Source organism: Aotus nancymaae, unplaced genomic scaffold, assembly GCF_030222135.1.
Source record: "Aotus nancymaae isolate 86718 unplaced genomic scaffold, 86718_ANA_hifiasm-v0.15.2.pri h1tg000008l, whole genome shotgun sequence".
In the NCBI taxonomy this organism is placed as follows: domain Eukaryota; kingdom Metazoa; phylum Chordata; class Mammalia; order Primates; family Aotidae; genus Aotus; species Aotus nancymaae.
The window spans coordinates 59318482-59344302 of record NW_026988419.1 but is presented as its reverse complement, the minus strand read 5'-3'; the positions used below and the strand labels follow the sequence as shown (position 1 = coordinate 59344302).

Genomic DNA, 25821 nt, shown 5'->3' with positions numbered 1-25821 from the left:
GTTCCAGAGAGTTCCAGAAAGTTTGTAAGGCAAATTCCCAGGAGGCTTCTTATTTTAAAATTAGACATTTAATGATAGTATTAAAATATTTATCATTTTACCCTTGCAAGAATAAAAAACAAGTTACTCACCACTCCCTTCCAATGAAAATACTACCTATTGGCGCAGTTTTAGGGGGAAGAAAACACGGGCAGGAAGGCTTTGCTAAGGTATCGTAAGTCACTGGTGGGACTGCAAACAAAAGCCTATTCTGCTGTTCGGGTAGAATGCCCACTCATCCGTGTGGCCAAAGGTAGGGTTTGGATACAAGCTAGTAGAGAACTCATTCCAGTTAGTACAGTGCTGATATAGCCAAAGTCTTGAGTAAAATCTCATATAGGTCAGATAGCTTCATATAGAGAAATTACACTCCACAGTCTAAGAACAGAATCCTAAATAAAATGCTCAGGCTGGAGTGAATAAACTGATTAATGCAAAGTAAAAAATTCCTCCCTAGAAGATTTGCACAACACACCTTATCTATTGATGGTAGGTCAGTCATATAATTTCCCACAACACCTATGCTTCCTTGTGTTTTTAAGCCTGGGAAAGTTACACAGGGCTTCCATGAACAAGACACTGTTAGCCTGCCAGTGTGCAGGATTATGATTCAGTGCTTGGAACTATAAATGCTTTTTTGAGTTTTCCTCTTTAGCATGGAAGCAATGAAAAGGACACTGGAAAGTGAGAAACTTGGATTCTTACGCCAAACCTGCCGCTGACTTAAGGAGATCATGTCTACTCTTTACGACTTACTTGCATTATATGTCAAATGAGGAGTTTGAGAAGATCAGTGGTTCTGCACTTGTGTGTCATGGCATTCCAACATGGTGCCCATAATAAACACCTTTGTGGCTACGTAGCTTCACCTAGATCAATGCCAGGCATGTGGCGTAGACAGGGGTAGACTATTCTCTGAAAGGGAACTAGAACAAACAGTGTGTAATATCAGCCTGGTGCCAAAATAAAAGATTGTGTGACATCTGTGGCCAGGACACGTGTGAGCTTTACCTAAGCTATAAATCAGAGAGCTGATCAAGGTGGTAAACAGTATTGTTCAAAAATCAACAACATACTGAACAACAAGCAAACGAGTAAGTGCAATAACTGGCCTCAAGTTGGAGTAAAAAAAGTTAAGTAGGCCAGGTGTGGTGGCTCACACCTCTAATCCCAGCATTTTGGGAGGCTGAAGTGGGCAGATCACCTGGGGTCCAGAGTTCAAGACCAGCCTGGCTGATAAGGCGAAACCCCATCTCTACTAAAAATACAAAAAATTAGCTGAGTGTGGTAGCACATGCCTGTAATCACAGCTACTCAAGAATTGCTTGAACTCAGGAGGCGGAGGTTGCAGTGAGCTGAGATCGCACCACTGCACTCTAGGCTGGGCAACAGAGCAAGACTCCATCTAACAACAACAAAATATTAAGTAGCGTTAGGCTTCCATCAAGCTCTGAAATTTTATCTATAGTTGTAAAATATATCCTAAAAGACCCCTGAAGTGGGGAAAATAAGAAAGAACAAAATAAAGGCAATAAAACTAAAATATGTAAAATGTGTTATTTCTTGAAAAAATGTGTTATTTCTTAGCAGTTCAGTAGGCAACGGAATGAGTGGGTGGTGATGATAGCCTGGCTTAGCCAAAGGGAGAAAACTTAGATAGTGGTTTTACTAAGGCCTGGATATTTAATTTGCCAATGATCTCTTCACAGCTAACACGAGCAATCAGCAATGGCTCTGTTGCTGTGATCTCTTCAGTTATTCCTCCTTCTTTACTTCACTGTTGTGGCTAAACTGAGCTTATGCAGTTCTCTAATTTTTTTTTGGAGACAGAGTTTCACTCTCGTTGTCCAGGTTGGAGGGCAGTAGTGTGATCTTGGCTCACCGCAACCGCCGCCTCCCGGGTTCAAGAGATTCTTCTGCCTCAGCCTGCTGAGTAGCTGGTATTACAGGTATGTGCCACCATGCCCGGCTAATTTTGTATTTTTAGCAGAGACGGGGTTTCTCCATGTTGGTCAGGCTAGTCTCAAACTCCTGACCTCAGGTGAGCCACCCACCTTGACCTCCCAAAGTGCTGAGATTACAGGCATGTGCTATCTCGCCCAGCCCAGTTCTCCATTTTTAAAAATTTATTCTTGTTCCTTAGCACATGAGAGAGGAGACAAAGGAATTGTTTTTTGCTCCCTTTCTGCAATGTTTTTGAGATTAATGAATTCAAGGTGTTCATTTTCAACATCTTTATGACATCTATTCTCCTACTAAAAGATTATGCTTCTTTTACATATTTGCAAATACCCGCCATTTTGAAAAACTGGGTGCTAATGTGAAGGCAATAATCACTTATATAAGGTTTTTTTTTTTCTATTGGGTCTCTGAAAGCACTCAAGGTTAGCTTTTGATTTATAGGTATCAAAGTCTAATTTTCACATTTACCAATTATTTTTGCTCTATTTTAAAGACTGACTATTCCATGTCACTGCTCTTTTATAAAAGGACCTAGTATAAACAACCATGTGTATGTGTATATCCTTGGGAAAAACTTTAGCAACTTGAGAATTCAGAAAATAAGGAGACGCATACCGAAACAGGTAGTATTCTGCAGGAAACTAAACTTGCAATTGGCCAGCAATACTCATATCTAAGCTACATTGTCATGTTTCTGAACACCCATGTATACATATTTCTCACAGATACATGTATAACCTACTCATAAAATGCCAATGCCCAGAATCACTTCTTCCATTGAATCTTACATATTTCATGGCATTGAAGAATGAAGTTAATGTAACTTATATTCTTAAGCACAGGCATTGTTTTTTGGAGACCTTGGCTTTATGGAACTATAATACTGTATTGTCCAAAATAACTGATTTCAAAGAAACTTTCTAAATTAAAGTACTATCTGACAGACTTGCGATGCAAATACTGATTTTTTTTTTTGAAAGAGTGAAACCTATTGAGAATAAAGGCCAACAAAGATTATTTTCTGATGAAGGAACTCTACAAGCGTCGCAACTCTACACTGATTCTAGATGTTGCAGCTGGTCAGTACAACTGTGTCTATGTCCTTTAAAATCAATGTAAATACGCTATCTTATATTAGCATACACTAGTATTAATCTTTAGAAATGATTTGACTCCTTATAGAGGTTATAACCTCTCTGAAGCTAGGTACTAAGTATCTATTTCTACTCCCATTCATTAATTAAAAAAAAAAATTTTTTTTTATTGAGACGGAGTTTCGCTCTTGTTGCCCGGGCTGGAGTGCAATGGCGTGATCTTTGCTCACTGCAACCTCCATCTCCCAGGTTCAAGCGATTCTCCTGCCTCAGCCTCCTAAGTAGCTGAGATTACAGGCATGTACCACCATGCCTGGCTAATTTTGTATTTTTAGTAGAGACGGGATTTCTCCATGTTGGTTAGGCTGGTCTTGAACTCCCAACCTCAGGTAATCCGCCCGCCTCGGCCTCGGTGCTGGGATTATAGGCATGAGCTGTAATCCCGTGCCTGGCTCAAAAAATATTTCTTCAGCAACTGCTGTAAGACTTGCAAAGTGCCCTTTGCCTAAGCCTTCACATAGACACTAAAGAAAAAGAAGTTAAATGAACTAGAAGAACATTTTAGAATGTGCCTACCCTTGCCACCTAGGGACAGATTATATCTACTAACTCTTGGCAAACATCAGTATCACAGGTTCTTCTTTCAGTCATCCAAGAACACTTACGGCTCATTATCCTGAGGAGGTAAGCAGTTGACTGTGAACCATTTTGCAGGGCCAGTGTAGCACCATGGATGAGTGATAGAACTGAATGAAATAGATTTATGGTTTAAATATTTCTAGAGAATGTCTCATCAAAGGCAAAGATGTTAATTAATGATGCAACACTGAAACTTATCCATGAATCTAATTAACACTGTGTCTGTGACATTCTAAGACATGGGGACATTCTAAGCTGCATGAGGGCAAACACTGAGTCTATTCTACTTAGCACCTCATACCTAGCACCTCATACCTAGTGCTAGGTATACAATATACCTAGCATATAGTAAGCATTCAATAATTATTTGTGAATGGATAAGTGAATGAATAGTGTGGCACTAATTTTTTTTTTAATTTTTCAATTTAACATGACATCCAAAGCCCTCTAGAAGCAGACACCAACTTACCCCACTTTCCCCAACATACCATGAACTCTTTGCTGGTCTCTGGACATGCCATGATCCTTTCACATTTCAGATGTTTTGCTCAGGCTATTTGATGCCTGAATTGCAGAGGTGCAATCAGTGGTTAAGAATGCCTGTATCGGCCAGGCACGGTGGCTCACACCTGTAATGCCACAACTTTGGGAGGCTGAGGTGGGCAGATCACAAAGTTAGGAGTTCAAGACTAGCCTGGCCAACATGATGAAAGCCTGTCTCTACTAAAAATACAAAACTTAGCTAGGTGTGCTGGTGGGCACCTATAATCCCAGCTACTCAGGAGGCTGAGGCAGGGGAATTGCTTGAATCCAGGAGGTGGAAATTGCAGTGAGCTGAGATTGCGCCATTGCACTCCAGCCTGGGCGACAGAGTGAGACTTTGACTCCAAAAAAAAAAAAAAGAATGCCTGTATTAAAATATCTTATGTACCCCCTATAAATATATACACCTACTATGCACCTACAAAAATTTAAAATAAGAATTGAAAAAAGAAAATGAAAAAAGGATGTATGTTTTGGGGTCAAACCACCGGGGATTTGTCTCAGCTCTGCCTCACTTGTTAGGAGGCCTTGGGGGACTTGACTTGTCTTCTTAGTATCTGGGTTTCATCCACCACAGAGGGCTGGATGAATGTTTACTGAGCATGTGGAATAAAGTGTTCTTGTTAAATTTATAGTTAACAGAGTTTCAATGGTGAGTGGAGATGTAGATGTTGATGGTGCAGAGAATTTGACTGGAGCCACGTGGAACCTTTAGAAGTGCTAGTTAGCCAAGGAATTTTAGTTCAAGCTAAATCGGTTGGCTAAGCTTAGTAATGATCTCTTCAGCATATATACATACGTATTTTAAATTTATTTTTAATTGACACAATAATTGTACATATTTATGGAGCTCAGCATATATTTGGAAATTTATAAAACAGCTATTAATTAGGAGTTTTGGTTAATCAGAGTTTTACAGATTATCCAGTTTTCTAGTGCCTAAAGCCTCCTTAAATGTTGAATTGGATGACTAGGAAAAAAGTAAATAAAGTGAATAATAAGTGAATAATATAAAGTTTGGGGGTTTATTTTATTCTTTCTTGTATATCTTTTTTTTTTTGAGACGGAGTTTCACTCTTGTTACCCAGGCTGGAGTGCAATGGCGCGATCTCGGCTCACCGCAACCTCCGCCTCCTGGGTTCAGGCAATTCTCCTGCCTCAGCCTCCCAAGTAGCTGGGATTACAGGCATGCACCACCATATCCAGCTAATTTTTTGTATTTTTAGTAGAGACGGGGTTTCACCATGTTGACCAGGATGGTCTCGATCTCCTGACCTCGTGATCCACTCGCCTTGGCCTCCCAAAGTGCTGGGATTACAGGCGTGAGCCACCGCACCTGGCCCGTATATCTTCTTTTTCAGAGATGAGGTCTTGTTCTGTCACCCAGGCTAGAGTGCAGTGACACAATCATAGCTCACTGCAGTCTCCAACTCCTGGGCTCAAGCAATCCTTCTGCCTCAGCCTCCCGAGTAGCTGTGATTACAGGTGTGAGCCCTGGAATGCCCTGTTTATCTTCTTAAGGTAAACACAGAAATCTCAAACTCTCAAGAAAAAACAGAGAAAGAGAAAAAAACAAATGCTACCTATTGCTTTATTGTAAAAAAAAAAAAATCCAAGATTAAGGAAATAAATATGGAAATTGGCTTATTTTTGTCTCATATTTGTCATTCTGCTCCAGATAAAAAAATATTTAACAATGCTTAAATACTAACATTTACTGAGGGTTTACAATGTAGTAGATACTGCACTAAATGTTTTAAAATAAATTACTTAATACTACAACCCAGTCAGCCATGTCACCAGTCCGCAAAGAAAGAAAACTAAGGCAGAGTATTCAAGTCTCTTGCTCGAGCCATAGCACTAAGTAGTAATGCTCACAGAACCCATCAGGACGCCCCAGTTACACTGTAATCATTTCAGGGATTTTGATCTTATTCAAGGAAGACCACTGAGTAGCTGATGGGACTGCAGCCTGGCCAAACTGATTGAGCCCAGTTGATTTTAGAGGATGTCTGGATTTTTTTTGGCTATTTACACACCAGATTAGGTCAACCGAACAGTGATTCCCACTGATTACCCGGCAATCACTATTGTTATGGAGAAGCCAAACCTAATCATCTGGAAAACAGTTGATGTGATTTTTTGTATGACTTGAAGTGTCTTGCGAAATGTAAAGAATGGAACCACTCTACTAAAATCAAACCTTAACAAAATCTTAGCAGTCTTCCTTTGCAACCTCCAACTCTCGAGTTCAGTTAAGCAACATTTGATTTAGTTTACTGATGACTCACATGTGCAAGCCAGTAAAGTTCACAACTGTTACTCTACACAGCTGTGGTTTACAGCATCTCTTTGCACACAATACGTTGGCACCAAAGCAAAATGATTAACTTTATATGTTTCTAACATATGGACCAGACTGTTAGAAGGCGGTCTTGTGTTCTAAAGAGAAAAATACAGTTTCTATTAACATGACCTAAATTCCTAGGGAAAAAAAAATGTTAAGTTTTAATCCATCTTTAAGTAGAGAGATAATAATTATAATGGCTTTGTTTCTAATGTATTTGATTTAAAGTGCCAAGAGGTATCTGTTACTAAGGGAGGGAAATGACCTAAAAGCCCATTATAAAAAGATTTTATAGTGGGATGAATTAATAAACTATAAATGGCTTTGAGACCTTCTCTCCAATAGGAGCTACTGAAGTATGAAATAAATATGAAAAAAGCATAGAATCTTTCATCTTAAATGGGAACATTTTTCTTTCCTATGAATGGAAAGGATGGTGGCAGAGAGAAGCAGAATTTATTTTTCTTGTATCTGACCATTTGAAAAATCAAAGCTTCTATGTTTGCTATACTTAGCAGAATCATTAAAGAAATAAAATGAAATGGTTCTAAATTGAACTTCCACTTAAAATGTACATTCACTTCCTTATTCAGGATCTATGAAAGAACTATTAAAATGTGTTGGAGGAAGACGGTGAACCTGATTCACAACAGACATTTTCCCAATATTAGAGTCATTACCATAACTCATTATTAAAGTTTATTTTAGTTTTTCTTTTTGGAACTTTTGGAAACGGATTTAAGATCCACACTGGAAGGATGCCTTGGAAAAGGAAGACTCAGGGAGATTATCTGATCAGCACTGCCTTAGCAATGATTCTTGACCCTCAAAGTGCTCCTCACAAAAACGCTCTCACTAATTTCGGATGTCTGGTACATGGGAGCCATCTCTTGGTATTTCCGCAGTGAAGATACCTATTGGATATTCATAATCAATATTCCCCACACCTTTTGGCCATGGAAATTTTATTCGGCTCACACCTCTTCACACCACACAAACCTGGTGTTTCAAGAAAAACACTTTGGAAAACATTGCTCAATACTGATAATATGGAACACTTCTATCTTTCCAAAAAGAACCCGGGAAACTGCTAAAAAGCTTTTGCTGAAACTCTGCAAATCTGGGAACAATGTCCCTTACACGCCAGGAGATAATCTGAAGTCAACTCTGCACACAATAAAATATTTTATGAAGAAGCCAACCTGCAGAACTATTTTGTCCTATCACACCTCACTTTATTTTCTTTAGGAGGACCAACAAGAAGGGCTCCTTGGCATTTCTGCATTTCTCTTTGAGAGCAGAAATGAAGCACTTCTGTGTCTGATGCAGTGATCCTCTGCAGTCGTGCTACTCAATATGGTGGCTACCGCGCATATGAAACGTGGCTGGTCTAAATTGAAATGTGCCATAGATATAAAATACACATCCAATTTTGAAGACTTAGTACAAAATAATGTAAACTATTTCAATAACTTTTTTTTTTTTCTAAGACGGAGTCTCCCTCTGTTGCTCAGGCTGGAGTGCAGTGGTGTTATCTCCACTCACTGTAACCTCCACCTCCCGAGTTCAAGTGATTCTCCGGCCTCAGCTTCCCAAGTAGCTGGGACTACGAGTGCATGCCACCATGCCCAGCTAATTTTTCTATTTTTAGTAGGGTTTCACCATATTGGCCAGGCTAGTCTCGAACTCCTGACCTTGTAATCCACCCACCTCGGCCTCCCAAAGTGCTGGAATTACAGGTGTGAGCCATCATGCCTGGCCTCAATAACTTTTACATTCATTACATGATGAATAATACTTCTGATATGTGAGTTGAAAATTATTGAAATTAATTTCAATTACTTTCAATGACTTGTTATTTATTACTTTTAAAATGTGGCTAATTAAAAAAAATGTGGCTAATAGAACATTTTACATTACATCATACAGCACTGTCCCATAAGGTTATCTAAAGAGAGCCAAATGAAAACTTCCAAACCAGAGTCAATCAGCCAGGTGCAGTGGCTCATGTCTGTGATCTTAGTTATTTGGGGGGCTGAGGCAGGGGGATCACTTGAGCCCAAGAGTTCCAGGCTGCAGTGAGATATGATCATACCACTGTACTTCAGCCTTGGCAACAGACTGAGACCCCTTCTCCTTACACAACAACAACAGCAACAACAAAGCAACTCAAGACTGAATATCTGGTCTAGAGCTTATTAGGATTTAGTCTGTTCAGTTTTAAGGTCCCATCTAATCTGGAAGCTCTTTTTAATGCACATCCCTCACTTTGCAGATGTGGAAGCTGCTCAGAACTTTAAATCAAATCTGCCAGATGCGAAGTACTAGTTCAGGTAGCTCTTAGCTTGTCTCCTGACTTACAGTCCAGAGTTCTTCATTCCACTAGAGCTGATAGGGTAGAAGAAACTGCATGGAGAATTTTAAAAATGAAACAAACACTTAAGTCACTTACATTTAAACAAAAAACAAAACAGCACTTGGAGAATACAAATTAAAACCTAAAACATTCAAGGATGGGGGAAAAAAGCAACAAGAATTTCAAGAGATGCTCTTTTCACTCAGCCACCTCACACACATATTTTGCCCTCAATAAGCCTTACAAAGAAAACCAGATTTTTCTAAGCAAGGGCTGAAAATCATTAACAGGGGAAGAGCCAGGAAGGTGTGAAGTTTCTCCCGGGGCTGTCCACATGAGGCCAGGACCCTCTGCCCCTCCTCCAACCTGTTCTAGGGCAGAATAGGGCACAGCCCTCACAACTTCTCACAGATGCAGCTTCTGGTCCTCCCAGCAGGCTGTGGCAGTAAGGTGGGACTCACACTCACACATCCACCCAGAGTCAGGGCAGCTGGAGAGGGCTGGGTGAAACCCCCATGCAGCCACGTTTCAGAGGGAGGTTGTAATGTGAAGGGACTACGTGGTTCTCATGCTTCAAGGTCTGTACTTTAGCCGTAAGTGTTCTGTTTGCTTCTGGGAAAGCTCCACCCCGCCCAACCCAGGAAATGGGCCAGCAATCAGTTTCAGATGCTAGAAGTAACTGCAATTACATCTGCACTCCTCTGGTGCGCAAGTCCTAATATAGGCTTCATACTCATCTCTCTACATTCAAAATATAAAGTTCTGAATGGAGCTCCTTCTGAATTTCACAACTTGTTAAAATAGATCTGATTCTAATGTGCTTCCAGCCAGCACCATAAATCACAGGATGACCCACATTTGTGATGTGCTTTCAAGTGCTCCCAGCACTACCAGGAAACCAAGTCCATGAATCACACTCTCTGTCTGGACAGAAAGACTCTGCTGAGCACCTCCTGTCATACTCCTCTCTAGACGATGGAAAGAGGCACCAGCCAAATGGAGAAAAACGTCTGTTCTAATGGAACTTACATTCTAGTGGTACCAGACATTTTACCCAACCCAGACCAGAAACTCCCTGGAAGAGGGAGGACTGAGTTTTGAACACAAGGTTGGGGAGACAGGAAGGGCAGGGTTGGAAGGTGCAGTGATGAGGGGTGGTTTGGGAAGCAGAAGTAATTCTAAAAAGCAGAATTAGCATGGAGCTGTGAAGCAATGTGACTGGTACTGACTACATGTTTGGTATATAAATGAAACAAGAGACCCAGTTTCTGTTCTCATGGCACTTATGATCTTGTCAGACAAGATGGTCACATGAAACAGGACTGTGTAGCTGGCTAGACCAGAGCCCTGAATTGCACAGCTCCAGCTGCAGACTGATGGAGATAAGTAGCCCATGTAATTAACATTCGCCAGTTCCATTATTCACAAGGAAGTCTCTGTGTTACTGCCCTTTCCCTGAGACAAGAATCTGTCACCCACTCCAGGTTGGTGGTGGAAGAAATCCCCAACTAGTGACAGAACCCGCCAGCCTCCTAAGATCAGGTCTGCTAAAGGTTTTTGGTTCTGTGCTTATGCCGTAAGCATGAAATTAGCATACTGAGACTTCTCAGTTCTCTGAGGATAATCCAGAAACAATTTTACTTTTCCCTCTAACTTCCCTCACCCATGTTGACTCAGCTTTCTGTGAAGATGGCAGCTCCTTAACTGCATCTTAGTCCCATTTCATAGATTTTCAGTTATTAAATATTATTATGGTTTTGATAATTCATTCTTGTTTATTTTTAACCTTTACTATTACATAAATTCACAGCTTTTCCCCCACTTTCCCCCTCCCCCTAAGCTGGATGTATGGCTTTCATGGCTTGGAGGCTGCTTCTCTCACCACATCTCTGGGCTAGCTCCCAGAGAAGGAGGGAGTGGGAATGAGAGGGGCAGAGCTCTCCTTCTCTGACTAGAGATGCTGCAGACCCTTCCCGGGTGGCCACAATGGTCTTTGGGGTTTATGAGGAAAGGTGGTAGTTCCCACATGCCCCACAATTAAGGAGCTCACATTCAACAGCTACCCAGGCTCCTAGTGATCTGTTATTAGCTGAGTTGTTTCTTCTCCATAATTCCCACGCTGAAGCCCTAATCCCCTGTACTTCAGAATGTGACTGTATTTGGAGAAAAGGTCTCTAAAGATGTGACAGTAAATTAAAATGTGGCTCAAGAGTGGGTCCTAATCCATTATGACTGGTGTCCTTTTCTTTTTTGAGACAGAGTCTAGCTCTCTTGCCAGGTGGGGGTGCAGTTACGTGATCTTGGCTTACTGCAACCTCTGTTTCCCAGGTTCAAGCGATTCTCCTGCCTCAGCCTCCCAAGTAGCTGGGACTACAGGCATGTGCCAGCCCAACTAATTTTTTGTATTTTTTTTTTCAGTAGAGACAGGGTTTCACCGTTGGCCAGGATGGTCTCAATCTCCTGACCTCGTGATCCACTCACCTATGCCTCCCAAAGTGCTGGGATTACAGGCATGAGCCACCATGCCCAGCCTGGTGTCCTTCTTAAAAGAAGAGATTAGGATCCAGACAATATACACAGAGATCAAGGAGCCACCATATGAGGACACAGTGAAAAGGGGACATCTGCAAGCCTGAGAGAGAGGCCTCAGATGAAACCAAACCTGCTGACACCTTGATCTCCGACTTCTAGCCTCCAGAACTGTGATAAGTAAATGCCTATTGTTTAAACCACTCAGTCTGTGTTAATTTGTTCTGGCAGCCCTAGATAAAATAAAGAGTTTCCTAGACCTCATTATTTGTAAAAAGTGCGTCCTGATCCTCCAAGCCTGGCAGGTTCTAGCACTAGCTGGGGATTTCCTCCAGCACCATATCAAACTAATATATGATCCCATGCCAGACTGGCTATATCTTTTAGCTGACCCTGAGCTCAACATTAACAATACATTCATCTGATGTGTGTATCTTTATGCCTTGTGCTATCTGATTCCCAATGAGACAGTAACCCTTGATTTCTTCTATGTCCTCAGACAACGGTGGGGCTGTGGACTTCCACAGGATCCTTCCATTTTTCTGAAATGGAAGAACTGAAAACTCAAAATAGGACAGTTCCCCATCATGACATCTAGTCATGCTCTCTAGTTATCTTTTTCCCTACAAAGGGAAGGGTCATGTATTTTGCTGGATAAGCAAGCATCCAATTAGGGGACAAAGTTGTAAGCATCTTTTTGTTTTTTTTTTTTAAGTAACTGCTTCCAAATTTCACAAGTGATTCTTTTGAGAACTGTCCCCTTCCCTCAGTTTGGGGGAAGAAAATCATACTCTCCCTTTGGCCCCAGGGAGCCCAGGGCCAAGGGATGAAGGTAACAACACTTAGACCTTTTCTGAACTTAGAATGTGAGGTGCAGAGAGTTCTGTTCTCATCACGGGCCTTATTTCCAGGAAAACAGGTCTGGACTGAGCACTATGCTCCACTCTGTTGTAAACACTGGCTGCTGTTAAGAGCTCCTGTATTTTTCAGTTAGGTGCTAAAGATTTTACAAAGATCTAGGGATGTGCTTTTCACAAATAAAGAGTTCTAGAAACTCTTTTCCAGGGAAAGAAACTCTTTTCACACCTTTCCAGATTCCAGCTTAAAATTCTAGTTTTGCAAAGAGAAAATTTAGTAGTAGTGATATGAAATAATGCCTCTGGTAACAAAAATATGCATTTTAATGGCATTCTTAGTTATGTAAAAGACAAACCAATGATGTTGTATTGTCAGACTCAGAAATAACACAGGAGGCCAAGGGCAGTATGGGGAACATGGGCCCCCCTCCAACCTCAACTCACTAGGGACAATATGCTGTCAATGACATGAAGGTCAAACTAGGGCCTGACCTCACTGCAGCCTCCTGCACACCCACCGGACTGGGTGATTTAAACCCAGGAAGCTGGTCCCATCCTCACCCAGGCCTAGGGTTTGGCAGCCCCACTCCATCCTCCTTGCTGATGCTTTAGTACCTTAAACTCTCCCAATCCCCTGTCCCCTCCCGCTCAAAAAGAGCCTGTTATACATTGAATTCTGTCCCTAAAAAATTCATATGTTGGAGTCCTAACCCTCAAGTACCTCAGAATGTAACCTTATTTAGATATAGGGCCTTTTAGATTTAATAAGTTGAGATGAGGTCATACTGGAGTAGGGTGGATCCCTAATCCATTATGACTGATGTTCTTATAGAAAGGGGAAACTTGGCAGGGCGTGGTGGCTCATACCTGTAATCCCAACACTTTGGGAGGCTGAGGCAGGCAGATCACCTGAGGTCAGGAGTTTGAGACCAGCCTGGCCAACATGGTGAAACCCTGTCTTTACTAAATATACAAAAATTAGCCAGGCATGGTTGTAGACACCTGTAATCCCAGCTGCTTGGGAGGCTGAGGCAGGAGAATTGCTTGAACTTGGGAGGCATGGGTTGCAGTGAGCCAAGATTGCGCCATTGCACTCCAGCCTGGGTGACAGAGCGAGACTCCCTCTCAAAAAACAAAGTGGGGGCGAGGGGTACTTGAACACAGATGTGGAGGGAGAATGCCTTGTGGAGGTGAAGGCAGACAGAAGGCTGGTGAAGAAACAAAGAACACCAAAGAGTGCCAGAAAACCACTGGAAGCTAGAAGAGAGGCCTGGAACAAACGCTCTCTCAGAGCCCTCCAGAAGGAACCAGCCCTGCCTTCGTGTTTTTCTTGAACTTCTAGCCTCCAGAACAAGGACAACACATTTCTGTTGTTTAAGCCACTCGATTGGGGTGCTTTGACATAGTACCCCTAGCATACGAACGTAGAGCCTTAGATTGGGAGTCCCGACATGGATTCCAACTTTAGTTTCCATCTTGCAGTAGTTATCTGAGTTATTTAACAAACATGTATTGAATACTTTCTATGCATTGGGCACTGCTCTGGGTCATGGATATATGGTAGTACATAGGACCAATAAGGGCTCTATCTTCAAGTCATTTACAGGCAGCATGGAGTGGGGGCAGGGATAGAGAAAGACTTTTGTTGGCTCTTGAAGGAGACAGTTAAACAGATGATGTGATAGAATAAGTGGGGAAGTGAGGAGTACTTTCCATTGAGTAGACAGACAAGGCCTCTCTTTGGAGGTGACATTTGAGCTTAAATTCTGGCTCACAAGAAAGAGATGGACCCATAGAAATCTGGGGAAAGTATGCTCCAGGCAGAGTGAGCAGCTGGAGCAGAGTCAGGAAAAGGCTTGGGAATACCTAAGGAACAAAATGAAGACAGAGTAAATGAAAGACTTCAAGGAACTGAGGACAGAGATACTGGCAGTACAGAGTACATAGGAGTTTGTAGGTTAAAAAAAAAAAAGGAGTTTGGATTATATTCTAGGTGTGATGAGGATCCAGTGGAAGCTTTAAACAGAGAGTGACACGATCTAATTTGTATCTTTTAAGAGGGCTGTTGGGCTATATAAGGCAAGTGGAGAAGCAGAGAGTTCAGTTAGCAGGTTCAGGTGAGAGATGTCGTAGATGCATCACTATGAACTCTGGTTTCATCTTCACATGGTGTTTTCCTTGTGTGTGTCTCTGTGTTGAGATTTCCCCTTTTTATAAGAACATCATTCATATTGGATTAGGGGCTCACCCTAAAAACATCATTTTAAGTTGACTATCTCTGTAAATACCCTAATTCCAAATAAGGTCACATTCTGAGGTACTAGGGTTTAGGATTTCAATGTATCTTTTTTTGGAGGGCACACAATTCAACCCATAAGAAATGATTGAAAAGATGAAAGAGACTATGTAAGAACAATCACATTAAGAGGAATAAACAGATGTGCAGAAGAGATGAGAAATAACTACAGGATCAAAGTCTTTGTGGAGGTAAGAGAGAAAGGGATGCTATGTACAAGTAGAGAGCATCTTATCTGTAATAAGAGCAGGGATGGTTCAGAAGCCCTTAGGCCAGAGGAAACATAGATGCACTGGTCACATGGTATCTTTGTAAAAAAAAATATATATAGAAGGAAGATAGACCAAACAGGAACAGTGCAGGTGGATACATAGATTTGGCTCATGTATCTATTCATTTATTGAGCAAAAATATATTGAATGCCCACTATATGCCAGATGTATTTTAAGGCTTTGAGGACACAGTAATGAACAAATGAGATAAATTCTCTACCCTCTTAGAGCTTACATTACAGCAAAGGACGACAGACAATAAACAAGATAAATGAGCAAAATGTATACAATAGGTAAGGTAGTAATAAGAGCTAAGAAGAAAAATAAAACAGCAATGGGGATATAAAATGTTGAATAGGTTGAAAGTTTAAGCAGGATAGCCAGAAAAGGTAGGTTTTGAGAAAAGATCTGAATGGAGAGAAGTTAGCCATGGGTATGTCTTAGGAAAAAAAAAGTGTTCCAGATATAGGGAACAGTAAGTGCAAAGGCACCTACATAAAACCCACAGCTAACATCATAATTAATGGTTAAAGGCAGAATGCTTTCTCCTCAAGATCAGGAACAAAGCAATATGTCTCCTTTCATCACTTTTATCCAGCATCATAGTAGAAGTCCTAGCCAGTACAATAAGGCAAGAAAAACAAATAAAAAGCATAAGATCAGAAAGGAAGAAACAAAAGAGTTCTCATTCACAGACAACATGATTGTCTATACAGAAAATCCCAAGGAATATACAAAAATAAAAAACAAAAAGACCTTCTGGACTAATGAGTTTAGCAAGGTTGTGAGTGACAAAGTCAGTACACAAAAAGAAAAGTCATCTGCATTTCTACATATTAGCAATGAATAATTGAAATCAAAATTAAAATACTCATTTATACTAGTTCTGTAAATTGAAATACTTTGGTATGCATCTAATAAAACATGTACAGGATCTGTATGCTGTAAACGACAAAATATTGATTAAATAAATCAAACAAGATCCAAATAAGTAGACATACCATGTCCATGGAATGGAATATTCAACTTAGCAAGGCTGCCAAATCTTCCTAAATTCATCTGTAGATTTAATGCAATTCTAGTCAAAATCCCAGCAGGACTTTTTATAGATGTAGACAAGATGCATTTAAAATTTATATGGAAAGACAAAGGAACTAGAATAGCCAAACCCATTTTGAAAAAGAAGAATAAAGTTGAAGGAATCATACTACTTGATTTTAAGACTTACTATAAATCTGCAATAGTGTGGTACTGGTGAAGAGGCAGATACCTTGATCTATGAAACAGACCCACATAAATAATAACCAATTGATTTTTGACAATGATGCAAAAGCAATTCAATGGAGAAGGGATAGTTATTTCAACAAATGGTTTTGAAACAACTGGGCACAGTTATGGAGAAAAAACATCAAAACACCTTAACCTCACATCTTAAACAAAAATTTACTCAAACTGGATCCTAAATCTAAATCTAGAATGTAAAAGTATTAATTGAGTACCTGTTCATACACAGCTAAACACACAGATGCCTTGGGTGCACCCTGGCTCTCACTAGTCAGTCTTTAACACCCTTGTTCAAGTTTTTCTTTCTCACCCTAGAGTTGTGCTCTTGAGGAGCCCAGCCCAACCACTTACAGCAGTTCAGACGGGCATCATGAGCCACCCTCTGCTCAGCAGCCTGCCATCATTTCTTCCTCCTTATAACCTCCCTCTGCCCAAAGAGCTCTTTCCTCCTTGTCCTATTGATTAAATCATGTAACTTCCACCTCCCTCTCATTTCCAGTGCTGTAGACCCTGGCTTAGAATGCCTCATTACTCCCAGACTGTCCAATTTTCTCTAGTCTCCTATTACAAACAAACAAACACCAATCCAAAAGCTCTTCTTGGTTAAAAGAAGTCTTTCCTCATGTTAACCCATGACATTTCCCTGACTTTTCCTTCTGTTTTTATTTGTATGGACATAGTTGTTATATAGCTTCACTTATGGATTTACATTCCTGTTCAGAATTTACATTTTTTGCTCATCTTTTATATATTTTGGGATTTAGCACTCTGGCCATTCTAGCTGGGACTTTGTTGTATTACTTCTAGAAATAACCTATGCATAGCACCGTATCTAGACAGATTCAAAATACATAATTATCTATTGACTGAAATACACTCCCAAATTGAATAGAAGTAGGTGTCTTTGTAAGGAGGAACTCACTCCCCAGGGCTGCCCGATGGTGCTGGGTCATCAGAGCCACCATTTCAGGAAGAGCCAGCACTATCCATGTCTGTGTCCCTGAAACTTTGTCACTTAGATTCAGCTCATCTGCCAGACCCTTTTGCTAAACTGTCAGGATAGAGCAACGGCCATAAGTGGAAAATGTAAGCTGAGAGATGGTTACCAAAAGGCACTCTCTTAAGAGTTTAATTAATTTTGGGCATTACAGAATCCGGACTCAGAAAACTGACAGCAAGAATTTCAGCAGTGGAAGTGTTATGAAAGTGAACGTGGAAGTGTTCCCCCCATCCAAAACAGAGGAGCAAATAGAAGTCAAGAAAGAGATACTTTATTGTTGATTTTTACTGCAAATCAAATTCCAAGGGAGAGACCTGAGTCTTCAGACAGAAGAAAGCAATGAGGGTAACACTCAGTTGTAGGTTCTGAAGCAAAAATCAAACTTTGAGTTTCAGAGAATGTTCCCTCTGGTGCTATTTTTATTTTTCCAAGTTCATAACTCACTTAACACCCCAAACTACACATTCATGATTCAGAGACAAAAGTGAATTTTCAAGTTCTTTTTGAAACCCTCTTTCTTTCTCCCTGTGAGGCTTTTGAACTTTTCTGTCAGTTTACTAGTAGTAAGTGGAACATTTCCCAAACAGGAAAATATGCCATGAAACCCTGTTATAATATCCTTCCTTTTAATGTTTTCTATCTGGATCATTCAGTTTGGAAAGTCCCAGCTGAAGGGTTAGAAAGCAGTGTTGCTGCTATTTCAAGTTTTCACACCTAAAATCTTCAGAGAATTTCCTATCAATAGAAAGTATTACAAAGAATATTGCGTCAGGTCTGAAGCGGCCCATCTGCAGGCAAAGGGCTGGTTGCATAAGCGTGAGAAGAGAACTGAGAGAATTCGTATTGACTGTGGCTGCCTCCCTTCACCAGAACCTAACTGAGAACCTTGCAATGCCTCTCAGGCACAGGCACCTCCACAACAAGATGCCGCTGTGTGCCAGCAGAAGAAGGCTACAGATGGGCGGGCACAGTGGCTCATGCCTGTAATCCCAGCACTTTGGGAGGCCAAGGTGGGAGGATCAGGAAGTTGGGAGTTGGAGACCAGCCTGGTCAATACGGTGAAACCTCATCTCTACTAAAAATACAAAAATTAGCTTGAACCCAGGAGATGGAGTTTGCAGTGAGCTGAGATCGCACCATTGCACTCCAGCCTGGGTGACAGAGCAAGACTGTGTCTCAAAACAAAAAAAAAAAAAAAAGAAGGGGTCTGCAGAAACCTGGGATGAGCCCTGTCTCCTGGTGACCTTGGGCCTCATTATTCCACTCCTTATGGTTTTTAATCTCCTCAGCACTCTGGAAAGTGGGAGCTGGAAACAGGAAAATGCCAATTGGATTACTATATTTGATTTTATATTATGATTGCACATATACTCACAGAGGTTGATCCTTTCAACCTTGATAAGAAATTAAATCAAGCCCCAGCACAGTCATGCACCATGTGACATTTTGGTCAACAATGGACTGCATATACACTGGTGGGTCCATAAGATTATCATACCATCTTTGTACTGTACCTTTTCTATGTTTAGATATGTTCAGATACACAAATACTTGCTATTATCTTACAACTAGCTACAACATTCAGTACAGTAACATACTGTACAGGTTGACAGCCTAAGAACAGTAGACTATAACACATAGCCCAGGTGTATAGTAGGCTATATCATTTAGGTTTGTGTAAGAACTCTATGATGTTTGCACAACGGAAATCACCTAACGATGCATTTCTCAGAATGCATCCCCATCATTAAGCTATGCATGACTATACTTTTTTTTTTGCATTAGGATATGATACATCCTAATGAAGGGATTGTTACCTGCCCAGCAGCTCAGAGAGGAAGTAACTTGAAAGAACAAGAAAGTGAGCCTGGGACTCTCTGACACCTATTTTTGAAAGCAAAGGACAATGGCAATCTATCTACTGGAAAACCTCAACTTAACAGTCAGGAATCCTTAATAAAGAAATTAAAGTTTTTCTTTGCATTTAAAAATTTTTAATTATTTTTGGAGATGAAGGTGTCGCTATGTTGCCCAGGCTGGCCTTGGACTCCTAGGCTCAAGTGATTCTCCTGTCTCAGCCTTCTGAGTAGCTGGGACTCTAGCCATTCACTACCACACCAAGCTTTATTTTCTTCACATTTTAAGGGGTCTTCTCTATCTTTTGGGGAAAAAAACCTCAACATTACTGTGACACAGAATGCACACACAGAAAAGTATGCAAAACATAAATGTACAGCATAATAAATATAATGTGAACATCCATATAACCACAACCAAGATCAGGAGCCAGAGCACTGCCAACGTCTCTTATGGGTCTTCCTAAGAAATGTTCTCTTCTTTTTCAGAGTTCAGGAGTCCAACACTGGACCTCCTTTTATGTTTTGGGCTAATTGCCTCCAAGCCTTCCCAACTTTGATCTTTTTCTTCCTCCCTGTAGTTCATTCCTCAGAGGTTTGCAAAGTAATTGCCCATAATATCTATGCTTATTGAACTAGTACTACATTTAATTTTGATAAAACAATTAAAACAGGAAAAACTAAAATGACAAGAAAATGGTTTCCTATGCATTGAAAATATTAGCATATTCTTCTCCAAAGTGCCAGGATGTGTGGGACCTTGCTTCCAGTGGGAATCTCAAGATGTACAGGCACCTTCCCCTTCATAAAGGAATATGCCTGAAACAAGTATTGGTGATTAACAGCACAACTTATTTCTGTCCAGTGAGGTTTCCCATCTTCAAAGGTTGTAACATAGTAACCCCCAAAAATATACATTATGAATGTTTTAAAGTTAGAAAAGTAATATTCTGACATTCAACACAGGATGCACAATCACATTACAATTGAGGTTTGAGGGCAACTACTGTCACAAGGAGAACTAGTGCCCAATTCTATACAGAAAATGAAGGCAAAAGTAAGTTCTAGCTGAGGCCAGATGTGGTGGCTCATGCCTGTAATCCCAGCACTTTGGGAGGCCGAGGCGGGTGGATCATGACGTCAAAAGGTCAAGACTATCCTAGCCAACATGGTGAAACCCCGTTTCTACTAAAAGTACAAAAAATGAGCCAGGTGTGGTGGCACACACCTGTAGTCCTAGCTACTCAGGAGGCTGAAGCAGGATAATTGCTTGAACCCGGGACGCGGAGGTGGCAGTGAGCCGAGATACGCCACTGCACTCCAGCCTGGGTGACAGAGCAAGACTCCATCTCAAAAAAGAAAAAAAAAAGGAAAAAGGAAAAAAAAAGAAAATTCTAATTGGTGTATGGTATGGCAAAGCCATAGTATCTTTACTGTTACATTTCCCTTGTTGCCTAAAAAGTACCTTATTACTAGAAGCTGTTCTATATATGTTTGTTGATTGAATTCATTCCTACATAAATAATTCCGCAAAAAGAAAAGAGAATCATGCTTATTAGTTTTATGTTTGTGGCTTCTTAATTATTCCCAAAATGTGGAGCATCCTAAGCTATGCTCCAGCTTAGGCTCTCAAAGAAAATTACTATGCATAATACACAGCTCAGGAATGCTGGGAAGCTTATTGGTACATCAAGTTTGTTTCTATTCTTATTTTTCACTTTTGTTTCTATCAAGTCGTGTGTAGATTCAAAACAAGATTCAGAAACAGTTACACGACAAGAGAAAAGCTCTCTGGGAGGGGGGAAAAGCAGCAGCAGAGGAGGCTCTCTCTTTGTTCCTGTTCCTCCCACCGTCAGGCGAGTCGAGTGAGAACAGAGGCTGGCTGCGGGGCCTTATTCTCTTCACAGCGCCACCTAGTGGTCTGGGCCATGAAATTGTTTTTATTTTGCCAAAGGTTGAAAAGTTGGAAATTCTGAAGTTGTGAACAGTTTTGACAAGTCGTAACTAATATTTACGGGAGGATGTAAATGCCAGCTGAAGAGTTATTTAGATAGATTTTGGAATCATCTAATAAAAGCATGTCCCCTATCAATAATGGCTGTCTCTTCACCTCTGTGCTGAAGACGCCTGATGAGGAGTCTACATCATCCCTGGGTCTCTGGTAAGGAAACACCAACCAGCTCTTTGCATACCTGCCCCGAGCTCCCGGGAGTCCATATTCAATTACATCCCGGCTGCCTCAAGGAAGGTCTGGAATGGAAGCTGGAGGGCAGCCTTCTGATGGGCACTGCTACTAGTTCTGCTTACTGGAGCATGTTTGAAGAGCGAGCCTGATTTCAACTTTCCTTCCAAGTTAAGATGAAGCAAAGGCTGGAGACTGTGGCTTTTTTTCTTAACCAGGCTTTTCATTCCTCTGCAAGTTGCTAAAAATCAGACCTGGCAGCCAGTAAGAGGGATGTAGGAAGAAAAGAAGAGGAAATAGTGAACAATGAACAGTGATAAAGAGGTTTCTCTTCGTTTTTTTCTTAAAAGCATGCCCACGGCTATTTCCAGACCTAGCTTAAAAAACATAAAGCCCTTGAGTAGAGCTGTGAGAAGACTGAGTTGGCTGCCCACCTAAAAGCTGCAGGATCCCAGGTAAATTTTTAAAAGTTGACTCAATTAGAACCCATTTGGAAAAACAGTTAAGACCTGGAAGTTCTGTTCTTTGGCCCTAGTTTCCTGCTTTTTTGGCATGAGGACTGACAGCAACTAAACAGAAGGTAACTGTAAGTAGGCAAAGGCCATGTATATAGGCCAGTGATGGACCTGTTGGTTAGGAGAGAGGTGGGGTGGGGTCATAACTAGGCAGAAATTGGACCAACATGATCTTTGAGGAAACTCTGACCTCTGATACCTCAGATTCAGCACACTCCATTCACCTGGAATCACACACAAATAGAAGTAATCTTCTTCCTGTTAAGTCTTGGTAAACGGAGACTATCCTAGAGTGCTTAGCATGAATTAATGATAGCATATAGCTTTATAAACAGAAGACTGCAAAGAAGGAAGAGGAAGTCTAAGAGTTGGTGTTATGGATCGTGTATGTATGTTTATGTGTGCATGCACATGTGTCTGTGTACACACTGATGCTGTGCAATTAAATTACAAAAGAAACAATCACTTTCCTTTTCTTGAATTTAGACCCCTACTTCTGCTTAAAGAAGCTCAATGTTGGTGGTGCAGCCCTGGCAATATTTGGAAACTAACTGGAAAATGCCACCTGATCTTGCAAAAGCATTAGGAACAGGGCTACCAGAGGGCTCCCGGGTACCTGTTTTGGTCAGAGGGATTGAGAAGAGCTGCTGAAGAAGCTTGTTTTCTGATGTTCTCAGGACCACGACCACATCAGCAGGGAGAGTGTCTCTATTCTTCTCAAGAACCCCAGAAGCATCATATAATACCTGTAACATGAATAGCAAACAGCAAGTTAGCCAGGTCAACTCTCCCTCAGTGGTGACATTGGCAAGCTGTCTAGCCTGTCATTAATCGACCTCTGTGTACAGCTCATCTTGACATAGCCATGCTTTTATATCTAGAGCACCAGATAAGGGGACAAATTATGATTTTGACAGGCCAGTTTATCTTAACTTATTGTCTAGTTGTTTTTTGAAGAGTCCTATCAAAGATGAATCACATCAGAATAATTATTAAAATATATCAGATACCATGTGCAAAACATCCATCCTATGAGGTAAACACTATTATTATCTCCATTTTACTGGTAGGCAGGTAGAGACTTAGGAAGAGGCTGAGTAATGTGCCCATGGTCACACATTTCACACGTGGTAGGTAGGCACCAAAATTCAGGCAGTTTGGCCCTATGCTCACAACTACTTTAAGTATGCTCACTGCCTCCCTAGGTCCTCATGAGATCTGAGTGATTACTCAAGGATGCTGAGTAGTTCTTGGTTCTCAGAACAGAGGGGATCCAGTTCAGATAAATTTTAAGGAACGCCCTCAGATAATTCCTTCCCTACAAATAAGCTTTGAATGGCAAATGAATGCAGCAAAAACACAGAGTCAAAAAAAATTTTTTTCCCCTAAAATCAAGAAAGGAAAAGAGAGTCAAGAAGAGGGCTGGGTGGGAAATAGGTGTAAAAGGACAGTGAGATGGAGAGAGAGGTGAGAGGAAGAGGACAGGAATGGGAGGCAGAAAAGAGGAACAGGGAGGGGAATCAGGGTAGATGGTGGTATTTCAGACTCTGAAGAGGACATTAATATGCTAAGGTAAATGAAATATTTAAGGGCAAAAACTGAATTACAATTTCTTTCTTTTTTTTTTTTTTTGAGATGGAGTCTTGCTCTATTGCTCAGGCTGGAGTGTACTGGCACAATCTCGGCTCACCGCAACCTCCGCCTCCCGGGTTCAAGCAATTCTCCTGCCTCAGCCTCCTGAGTAGCTGGGACTACAGGCACGTACCACTGCGCCCAGCTAATTTTTGTATTTTAGTGGAGACAGGGTTTCACTATGTTGGCCAGGATGGTCTCGATCTCTTGACCATGTGATCCACCCACCTCGGCCTCCCAAAGTGCTGGGATTACAGGCGTGAGTCACCGCACCCAGCCTATGCCCGGCTAATTTTTTTGTATTTTTAGTAGAGACGGGGTTCCACCATGTTGGCCAAGCTGGTCTTGAACTCCTGACCTCACGTGATCCACCCACCTCAGCCTCCCAAAATGCTAGGAGTACAGGCAGGAGCCATCGCACCCAGCCTGAATTACAATTTCTAACAAAGATTCAAAATACATACCATAAAGTATTAGGTGGAAAAAAAACAATCCCCTTCCCTTGTACTAGAATTTCCCAATATCCAGTTAAGAAAATTAGTTCCAATGCCATGATATAATTATGAAAGACAATTTCAATACATCTTAAATCAGTAAAATAATCAAAAATGCCTTTCATGGACTCTTACCTATTTTCTGGACCTACAGCCTCAGCAGACTCCAGAGGAGCCAATTAGCCATAATTCAAATGGCTCCTTTGGGAATACCATAAGCAAGGAGGTTGTGGTTATAGGATAGGGAATTTCCTGAATCTGTCACTAATCTGCTTCAGGAACTTGAAATTGAGACTGAGGTATAATGTATGAAAAGTGGAAATTTCAGTTAAGTTGTAAGAGCTTAACATCTGGACAATAATGTGAATTTTTTTTTCTTTTCATCTGGATACTTTCAGACCCCTTAGACATATGATTAAAGTACTAAAAATTGAGCCCCACTGTGATATTAACCTTCCTCCATTACCTACATGTCACCAAATGACTTTAGAATGTGAACATTTACCGCTAAACACTGCAAAAAGCTGTAATATGTTTTCTCTCTGGAGAGCTGTCAGTTATAGGCCAAACCTCAGGTGAGAAGCAGATGGCGACTCTGTGGGCCACCCCAGTGAGAAACTGCTTCTATGCCAGGGGCAACTTTCTGTGAGCAGCACCACTGAGAAACTTTAAGGATTATGATTAGGTATTCAGGAAGAATTGAAAGGAGACAGAAATCTGTAAGCAATTTCATGAGCAGCACAGACAGGGTAATATAGACACTTACCCTTTGTCAAATTCGAGTCTAATAACTGTCACACTGGCCTCACCTTTCCAGCATAATGCTGAATGCCGAAGCCCAGCTCCACTCCTTTGGGCCTCCAGAAGTATTTGCATCGTAGATTATCTTCAAATTTATCTGTGTGGATATTTATGTTGGAGAGTTACAATGTGAATTATTTTCGCTTTCAAACAAAAACTTGTTCCTCGAGCCATGAGGAATAAGGGCTTTCAGAATAAGGCCTTGGTATTAACAAGGGTAGAGCAGGATCATCGATATGATGGGCATTTATCCTTACATCCTTGCTTAGTTGTGTAGTGTTGTCTTTAGTCAGGCTGTGCTCTAGGATCGTACGTTCTCCTGCTGTTTCTAAGAACTCCTAGCATGGACACTGATGTCATCGGAGGCCCTGCCAGTTAGTTTTAGAACCATGAAGATATCCCATAGAAGGCAGGGGACCCTCATTTAAACTCATCTGGACAACTTTTGACAATATCATATATCAAAGAAAACCACTGAGGGTTACAATTTCAACTCATAAAAGTGAATCTCTGCCACAAATCAATTTTCCATCTAGGGAAAAGGCTTGAAACTTTTTGCTCCTCCTTTAACACACAGTTTCTGCTATTGCTGTGATTGAAAGCCTACTAGGTGTGAGAAACTGCTAAGCACTAATGGCATGTAAAGACTGAGGCTTCATTGACCCAGGCATCTCACAATCTAAGTGAGGAACAAAGGCTGTGAAAAACACTGAAGATTCCAGAGGAACAGGGTACAGAATAGAGGAGAGGGCCTCTGATGTCAGGAGGAAGTGCCCTATATTCCTCTTATAGATAACAGTAACCTAATGAGAAGGTGGCTTTAGAAGGACTAAACTAGCTGGGAGGTCCAGGGTATATGGTGAAGGTAGGAGCCTGGAAGCCAGGAGGCTGGAAAGGGCTTCTGCACTAAATCAGATTGGAGGTGGATGGGGGTCCAGGTGAAGACATGAGCTGGGGGCACACAAAGGAGGAGAAGCAAACATTGACTATAGGAAAGAAGAGAGAGGACGGTGTAAAAATGATATCAACATAGGCTAATGCTCATCATGTTGGCAGGAATAGGAAAGTGGGAAGGGGTTAGGAATAGTGATGGGTTTGCTTTAAAACTCAAATTCTACCAGAA

The 25821-nt window shown here is 41.1% G+C and overlaps 1 protein-coding gene across 4 annotated transcripts in view; it reads right to left on the bottom strand.

The window, feature by feature from the left end:
* MYO3B (myosin IIIB) overlaps positions 1-25821 on the bottom strand; it is a 493214-nt gene that overhangs the window by 212883 nt on the left and 254510 nt on the right. For all 4 annotated transcript variants that reach the window (XM_021668991.2, XM_064373364.1, XM_064373366.1 and 1 more), the window contains 2 exons: positions 24707-24795; positions 22388-22517 (listed from right to left, as the gene is read on the bottom strand). In XM_021668991.2, coding sequence (XP_021524666.2) covers positions 22388-22517; positions 24707-24795 — 219 coding nt within the window. The remainder of the gene's footprint in view (positions 1-22387; positions 22518-24706; positions 24796-25821) is intronic.